We start from the raw sequence: 9,029 nt of genomic DNA, 5'->3' as shown, positions 1-9,029 counted from the left end.
AATGGCACATTTCAGGAAAATGCGTATTATTATTACAATTATTATTATTATTATTATTATTGTTATTATTATAAACTTTGTTCAATCTGCGCTGAGTTTGAAAGAGAGTCTGAAGTAAAATATATTCAAAAAGTAACTGTAATGTCATTGGTACTGCTCATGCGCAACTCTCAACAGAGTTGAGCAAAGAAGTGAGATGTCTCACTCGTTACCAACTTCAGCTATCAGCTTTATGGTTATTACCATTGTTAATCATAATTGTCTACTAAATACTCCTGAATGCTCCTTTGAACCTGTGTTCAACCATAGAATTACAGTTGCTTTTGATGCACTTGATTCTACTTTTACCTGCCTAGAGCTGAGTCCAGGGCGTCTGAGAGGACATAAAGGAACCTGCGAAACCACTCCACTGTTTTTGCAGATGTAGTTTAGCCCAGATGTTCCCAGATGGTGTGCGATGGGACTTTGTTCAAACCATGTATTGTTATTACAATATACATTTATGCATATATTTTCAGATGTGTTCAGTAATGTTGCTAGGTATCCGTCCTGTGTCTCTGCATTAAAAGCATTAAAATCCACTGGTCCTCACTTTGCACCATCTGGTGACTGTGTACATAGTCTTAATAATCATGACGTGCCACTTTCTGCTTCAACAAGTCCAATGCTTCACAAATACATTTCATTTTAACAAGAAGAGCTACAAACTTGGTACTGGTAAATAAACTAACTAGACCACTGGCAAGAATGATTGATTCTGTATTTACTCATGTTGACGATGAAGCATTATGCTTTACCGTCCAGAAGACGCTCGTGTTAAAGCCAGATAACCACTTTTTTGTTTATTTGAATACTGTGGAGGGAGGATGTTTCTATCACCTGAAACCAAAGTTACACATCAGAATCATTTAGTATCTGTTTTATTGACAGAAATCTCTCAGACACAGACTGTGTACAGTTAGTTCAGTCTTGTTTGTAGGTCAGGGACCATTTTGAGGAATTTTTTTACTCCTTCGTTCCTGGTCATAATATCATTTACACTTGTGAAGTTTGCAAAATCCAAATACTCTCCATCGATGTACACACGTGGCATATCTAAATTCTCTATGTCTTCAGAGGGAGGCTCTGTGCAGAGATCTGTAAAACGAAAACGTGAATTAATTTAATTAATTTTAGAGACGAGGTAACAAAATGCAAAATAGCTGCAACGACTGCATTGTTTACAGTAGAAAACAATGCAGTTATGTAATGTATCCATACCTGCTTCTGGGTTATAGCTAAAAGGCTGTAGTAGGTTAAGACATTCTGCCTGCTTCTTGAAGTCCCCCATCTCATCATCAGTCACAGTCCTTCTCTTACCTGAGGGACAAGAAAAAGAGAAGGATCTGAAGAATGATTTGCACGTGTATAAACAGTTAATAACGAATGGGATAGGATTAGGATAAGTGATATAAAGCAGCATCTACGCTGTAACTAAATTGCTCTCTCCCTTAGATCTAAGTCAAGATTTAATGTCCTTCTTTATTCCTGTATCTTTGATGTTATTATTATTAGTAGTAGTAGTTTCTTACTCAGCAACTGAAGACCGCTGAGTTTACGTCCGAATGCGTAGTGTTGTGCTTGAAACAGCAGACAGTCCGAACAGTCAGTTTTCAGGAAGTTCATTTCAGGTACAGACCCTGGAGAGCAAACACACGCACATGCACACACAGACACACACAGACAGACACACACACACACACACACACATTTCAAATGTCTTTGTGCTGGTATGTTGCCAAATATTTGCGCAGCATCTTTCATTAATATTTTAACCCACTCACCTGATTGGAGAGTGTGCCTCAGTGTCACATTGGGCAGTACTGTAACAAAGAAGTCAGAACTGACATTAGATTTGTAGACGTCAAAAAAATTCAACCTCCTCGCTTCAAACCTACAATATACTGATATTATCAGGTTCATCACTTTGTCTGTTAATCATTTTCAAAGGGGAATCTCCTACCCCTGCCAGCATGACAAAAGAAAAAAATTAAGATTGAAAAATTGGCATGTTTTGCCCCTTTAGGTGATAGCATAAAGAGGCCTAAATGGTTTGAATAAAAATGGTTTTGAAAAAGTTGAATACGAACTGCAAAAGAGATAAAGTGTTGTTGCTGGACACAAAGTTCATATTTGTGCGAGTAAAAAATGTTTGCACAGCACAATTTCTTAATACTGATAAGATATCTCTCACCTAATTGGAAAGTACCATTTTCCAAAGTCATCTTAAGGGCAGCCGTGAAACAAATGCCAAACCTGTGAACCAAAACCCAGAATATTCAGCCAAGGAACAAGAGATCATATCTGAATCATGGTGGTCTTGATTATTGGACTTGACTCAAAAAAATTTAAACAATTCTGAAATTTGAATTTACGTTTTTGCTGAGCTGATGACAACGACAGCATCACTATTGTCAATAGCAGTGACTTTCATCCAGTAGCTTTCAAGAAAATCCTTTTTCAAATCTTCAACTTTTTGGTTGCTTGAGCTTTCGGCCACTACCGTCCACTTGCCCAGCATCTGAAACATGAGATGTCTCTGTGAGCGGCATACAATGACAATTGGACACATTGGATTACGTTTTGTTTTTATGAAGATGAAGGAAACTATAGTTTGAAGCTCATTGACAGAAGAAAGAGAGATTGTGAGAGACAGGCGGCAAGTAAGATGAGGGCGTCTTACCTGCTCTCTTGTGATTTCAAGAGTTTGGATCAGACTGTCACAGCTGGCCACAGGAGCTGACTGTCCCACGGACAGGAGGCTGAGCACGGCCACAGCAACGTGAATAAACCTCATCGTGGCTCGCCTGATGATTGTGTTTGCTTCAAGCTTAATACTGGTGCATATAAGTTCAGAGGCTCATCCCACATGAAATGACAGAGTCCAGAGTTGTTTACACATGTGTTGTAATCTGGTCTAAAGGTTGATAAAGAGTAAAGTTTATTGGCTTTTATTCGGAAATTGCATTGCCATCAGACATGTATGGTCACTAAATCAGTATGTTTGTGTTAGTGTAGAGAGTGTAAAGATCAATAACTTGACCATATTCTACTAACAATAGCTAGTTGGCACATTTTAAGCTATTAAAAATGTGCCAAATTGTATCAATCAGTTCCTAAAGTGGACGAACCAGGGGTTGGATGTACAAATGATGTGTACATGCACAAACCAGGCGCTTCAGTGCGCACACATTTTTCTGGAGACAGTTGCAGGTGAAATGATGAGGTGAGCAGTCGGTTCAGGTTATTCATCAGTTTCACTGATTGACAGTCTACACAGCTTTCAGTAAACTTGGTTTTTAATTTTTTATGAGTGCTGAAATTGGTTCTTTTCATTTGATCTTGAATTGTGAACTGTTTCAATATGAGCTCTCGGCGGCCACACAGTGCTCAACACTGCAGCAGGAAAACAAGGGGGAGAGCAAAGGGCAATACCAAGCTCCTGACCTGATATTTTGATTTAATCAATATCTGTTGGCAGGACAGGATGTGTTCAAACAAGAATTTATTTATTTAAAAGAAAAAACACCTTAGAAAAAGGACACTTTCCCTGTAAGAGGAGAAACATGGCAGTTGTGTTGATATGGTCTGCTAAGGGGGCAAAAATAAGAAAAAAAAGAAAGGTAAGAACATACAGAAAGGGAAATCTAGTTGCTGTTGACGTTTTTGTTGTTGTTAATTTGCCATGTCTCATGTATTTAATTAACAACATGACAGTGTAAGTATTACATTCTGCATTGGTATTTTAAAAAAAAAATTGACAGTCATTAAGCAGACACTTTTGTCCAAAGGTGCATGTAGAAAATAAATAGTCTTACCAATCACAACAAAACAGGCAAATATAACCCCCCATACTTTATTCTCTGTGTCCTAAAAAACAAATTGTACCTCGAAATCAAACAAAAAGAAGATAATACAAATTTAAAATACTCGTCAAACTGAGGTCCCGCCTCTCACTTGGGTAGATAGCCAATCATACTTGATGGACACATCAAATGGACACATCATAATGTTGATAGTTTGAAGCTCACTGACAAAAGAAAGTGAGATTGTCAGAGTTAGATGAGGGTGTCTTATGTGCTCTCTTCCTGTGATTTCAAGAGTTTGGATCAGACTGTCACAGCTGGTCACCGGAGCTGACTGTCCCACTGACAGGAGGCTGAGCACGGCCACAGCAACGTGAATAAACCTCATCATGGCTCGCCTGATGATTGTGTTTGCTTCAAGCTTAAAACTGTTCAGAAGCTCATCCCACATATAATGAGTCCAGAGTTGTTTGCACACGTGTTTTAGTCTGGTTTAAAGGTTGATAAAATTAAAAGTTTATTGACTTTTATCCAGAGTTGGCCTTCATCATCTGAACAGCAACTTATGTGGTAACTAAATCAGTGTGATGGTGTCAGTGTATATCAGGGAGGTGCAGAGAATGTCAGAGTGACAGGGCTGAAATTCATTAAAGGGTTTTTTTGTAAATATTTAGATAAATCAATGCCTTGAATGACTACTTTTTGGGATGTTAAAATGTATCTACGTATTTACAACAAACCCATGATGGATGTTGGTTGAACCTGGCTGCTTAATAATAAAAGAACATTTACACTGTTGCAGTGCTTTACAGATTCCCTGATTATGCAAAAGGTATTACGCTAACAATTATTAGCTGGCACAAAAAAAGAAACAAACTAACAACAAACTGGCATGTACAATGTTTTACCAACTCACCCGTTACATAGCCTACCTGGGTGTTTCAGTAGTGCATCAGACTGGACTGAAATGTCCAGTAAATCCATTTCAGTAACATATTTAGTCCAAAATACGTCATTCCATGATTAAATGGCGAGAAACTGAGATCTTGGATGCTTTTCTCATGCTTTTATCTGCCAAAAAACTCACACCAGGCATCATTATATCTCTACACAGGAGATCCTGAGATGGCAGCCGTTTAATATACAGCTCATTTGAGCAGATATGAGCTTCTAAGCACGTCCTACAACAACCAATGAGTGAGTGACCCACTCTTTCTTTTTCCTCTCTCCTGAGCCACCTACATGCCAGCCTCTGGGTGATTGATGCATCATCTAGCCAATGATATAGAAATATATAGTTTAATAAGTTTTTAAAGCTATAAACATGGAATTTATGCGAATGAATGTAGTTTTATGCATTTTGCTCTTTCAAGTGGCTTTTTTCCCCACTTAAGCACTTGTTTTTGACTATACAAGGAAATAAGAACTATGATGAGTTTTGTATTGTATATACACATTGTATGTGTGTGTTGTATTTAGTATAATTTAGTAATAATTTCCAGGAATAAGAAAAGGTTAACTAGTTATCGTTTCCTTCTTATTGTATTAGTTTCACTTCAATTACTGGGCGGTTTACTGGCTGTTGCTGTCGACTTTGGCAACTTTATTTAGTTTTTTTGTCTAACGTGTAACAGTACAGAATATCAATATACAGTATCTTATTCAGGGCTGTTTTTGAAATTGAGAAAAAGAATAAGGTGTAGGCTACATAAAGCGAGATATCAAAATGCAAAAAATAATGGTGACCCTAATTACAATATAAAGAAAACTAGTCAGTTCCTCCATCTGGACTTTTGTTTTGTTTTGTTTTTAATTTCTAATGTATATCAGGAGGATATATATTCTCATACAAAACTACTAATGGCAAGGATGAAAATCTAATCATAAATCAGTTCACAAACATATCAAAAAGACTGTCCAGGATTCTTGCTACTCGATGTCCCATCTTGGCCTCCAATAAGGAGTTGAGAGCACTGAGCCCCTCAGAGGGTGAGATGTTGTCCGGGCAGATTTCTGTGCACATACACATTAAGAATAAGTCACAATACAGACAGCTCTGTACGACAGTATGGAGGCACAGTATGTGGAGATTAAATATAATTTCATAAAAATTCTCACCAGAGTTTGTGTCTATCATTATGGCCGACGGCATCTGAAGACATTCTCCTTGTGTCTTGAACGTCTCCAGAACAGCGGGTGAGACACTGTTTGTTTTACCTGGGAATGAAGATGTCACAGTTGAGAACAGCTGAAGGAGTTGCATGCTGGTAAGATGTTTAAACCATAAAGACTATGAAAGACAGGACACCTAACAAACAAAGATACTTGTTAGGCAGAGTCACTGGAGACAGCCTATTGAGTACAAACGTGTACTCCATCTATCAGGCTCATCTTTTGCTGGTAAGTGAGTATTTCTTACTAAAAAGCATCAGACTGGTGAAAGTGTCTTTGCCAGAGGTAACTTCTTCATAGACGACCAGACAGTCGGAGCAGTCAGTTGGCAGGTAGACTTCCTTGAGGTAGAAAGGTTGTTCTGTAAAAGTACAAAACCCAGGAAATGCTAGAAAAGGAGTGTTTGAATGCAAATGTCCTCTCTGAAGAATCTCTCAGCATTGTGGCTCTTCTGAACTCACCAATTAACATCGTGCTGTTTTCAAAGGTCACATTATATAATAAGCTGGAACACTTGCCATATCTGTGAGGGGAAAAGCAAAGGCTGCATCAGAAAATAATATCATAATGGATTCTTTGGCATTTCAATGACTCCAAGTGGATGAAAGGTGTTTATTGTCTTGATGAACGCACAGAGAATTATTTACTTCGTAATACTTTTTAGTTTCTCTGAGATTGTTTTGGTTTTAAGACCTGCAACTTTACTGTTTCCCTTCACTCTGTCCTCTGTCTCATCTGCGTTGATTCTGGACACATTTACCAGGTGGCCTGAGACATTACTCTCGCTTCTGCAGGTAATGTGATGAATATCACAGGAGCATTCTACTCCTCAGTTTAATATCTGTGTGTTTGCTTATATGCCCTCAAATGTTAATGGCACAGAGGATTGGGAGACCACATATCTGTCTCTCAGCGAAGATGGGTGCTGCTGTTTAAATAGCAATGCACCTGCTGCAGGCGCACCTGACTTTTAAAGGGAATGTGAGATGACACTCTGGTTTAGTTCATGTTACGCCCAAAGTGCACCCATTATTAATTAAAGGACTGCCTACAATCCCTTGTGCCGTGCTCCTTACTTTGCGCCCAGATTATGCACCTTTTAACTAGCAAAGGGGAGTTGGACACGCCCTAAATGCACTGGAGCCGTGGACTTTAGACCATGTACCATAGATTGTTTAGGCTCCACAGACTTGTTAAAGGAAATTATACAAATCATTTGTATTGTTTAGAAATCAAGGCCTAATTCTGGTGAAATGATACAGAGTATATACGGACGCAAACATATTCACAATTCACTTACACCTTCACTGTCTCCACACATCATCAACAGCGTGGGATGGTAATGTTTTCAGTTCGTGAGTCTGTGTGTGTGTTTGTGTGTGTATCATCATGGCAAAATCACGGTTGTCCTGGAGACACTTTTTGTAGTGCTAACTAACATAAAACTTAAGTTTTCGTCTGTCTGTAGACATTTTTTTGTCAGTGCGATAGTGTCACAAACATGCAAGATAGTCACAAAACTTCACAGGTGTGTGGTTGAGATCAAAATGGAGGCCGAGTTCAGAGATGTACGTGGTCCGAGCAAGTGTAGTCATGGGTCGTAACAGGAACATGTTTATGGCGTTGTGGCGGGTATTATCCCATCGTAAAATAATCTCTACTGGTTATATATCTCGTTATAACAAAGAGAGTTTCTTAGTTTATTACAGTATCAACTCTACATTGCTATGTGGTCCAAACTGAACATTTTGAAATAATTGAAACCATCAGGATTCATCATAGAAATTCCTCTGGGTTACTTATTGGTTGGAGATGACTTATTTCCCTCTAACAGCTGAAACATGTTGCCTACAGTGTTGTGGTGTAATAGTGTCGGTGGGGATTTACATTCTCTGAGTCTGGATGAGATTGAGGATGTTGCTCTTGGTGGTCGCAGTGATGTCCAGCCAGACACTGGTCATCAGATGGCCCAGAGAGCGGCTTCCTGGGAGGTCAGAGCTCCCCCCGATGTACAGCCATTTACCCAACATCTGGAGCACAGACAGAGAGAGCGCGAGAGAGAGAGAGAGAGAGAGAGAGAGAGAGAGAGAGAGAGAGAGAGAGAGAGAGCACAGAATAAGTGTCAGTTTTTCTCAACCTCTGGGCCAGGACTTCTTGTGGGCTTATGGGAGTTTTGTTTGATATACTAGATTAAATATGTATATGTTAAATTTGGGAAATGATAGAAAAAACATCTCATGGAAAATGTTCTCCATGAAAAAGATCCCAAATTATACTATAATAAAGATATTGATTTATTTGGTAGCTCATTCAAACAATGTTTTCCACTCAAAAAGACAAGAAGAAAGTTGGTTTGAATCCAACTCACCTTAAAAGAATATAAAACGTAAAACATTAATTGTATGCATATTTTAAATTCATCCAGAAATGTTGTTTACTGTTTATTGTGCGTGCTTCTTATTGTCATTTAGATTTGTTTAATCTCTTATTGTTTTCTTTTCTATAAGGGAGGGGAGGTCCGTTGTATAAGCCTGGTGGCTTCTTGACCTCTCCTTACAAAGACATTGAGCTCGCCACACCTCTTATCGATTCATCATCTGGATTTTATGCAATATTATTTGTGTACAAATAAAACTACATAAAAATACAGTTGGCTTTCCATGCTGTCAAAACTTAATCACTGAATGATGCCATATTGATCTGTTTTCAGAGGTCTGTAATTTGAGGTCTGGACTGAAAATGTTCCTAAATATCTTAGAAAATTCAGATGCAAAGTAAATCAGGTGCACACTTACCTCGTCTTTGCTGATTGTTATTGGTTTTATCAGACTGTCACAGCTGCTCAGAGGAGCAGAGTGTCCCAGTGAGAAAAGACTCAGCAACACAACAACAGCAGCACACTTCATCCTCTAGATGGCTCTGATCTTGTTCTTATCAAGCTTTCCTTCTCTTTCTCTGAACCGCCCAGTTTGTCTTCCACACTCAGCTTTTATTTTGTCTTCAGGTGTCTCT

At 38.6% G+C, this 9,029-nt stretch overlaps 2 protein-coding genes across 2 annotated transcripts; both read right to left on the bottom strand.

Moving 5' to 3' along the window:
- Positions 1-904: 904 nt before the first annotated feature.
- On the bottom strand, positions 905-2,856 carry LOC311269347 (uncharacterized protein). Its single transcript, XM_084373438.1, has 7 exons — positions 2,723-2,856; positions 2,415-2,560; positions 2,234-2,295; positions 1,824-1,862; positions 1,572-1,679; positions 1,261-1,359; positions 905-1,137 (listed from the first exon to the last, which is right to left on the bottom strand). Exons 1-7 carry the CDS (start codon positions 2,834-2,836, stop codon positions 959-961), a joined length of 747 nt encoding a protein of 248 aa, XP_084229564.1. The 5' UTR covers positions 2,837-2,856; the 3' UTR covers positions 905-958.
- Positions 2,857-5,564: 2,708 nt separating this feature from the next.
- LOC311266600 (uncharacterized protein) lies at positions 5,565-9,027 on the bottom strand. The gene is made up of 6 exons (XM_084369025.1): positions 8,813-9,027; positions 7,905-8,047; positions 6,479-6,540; positions 6,265-6,378; positions 5,964-6,062; positions 5,565-5,858 (listed from the first exon to the last, which is right to left on the bottom strand). The coding sequence occupies exons 1-6, from the start codon at positions 8,921-8,923 to the stop codon at positions 5,734-5,736; spliced, it is 654 nt and encodes a 217-aa protein (XP_084225151.1). The 5' UTR covers positions 8,924-9,027; the 3' UTR covers positions 5,565-5,733.
- Positions 9,028-9,029: the final 2 nt, after the last annotated feature.

The sequence above is a fragment of the Pagrus pagrus genome (assembly GCF_965226575.1).
Source record: "Pagrus pagrus genome assembly, chromosome: 2".
NCBI classification, from domain to species: Eukaryota; Metazoa; Chordata; class Actinopteri; order Spariformes; family Sparidae; genus Pagrus; species Pagrus pagrus.
Note: the sequence above shows the minus strand (reverse complement) of the source record. Positions and strands in the feature narration are given on the sequence as shown.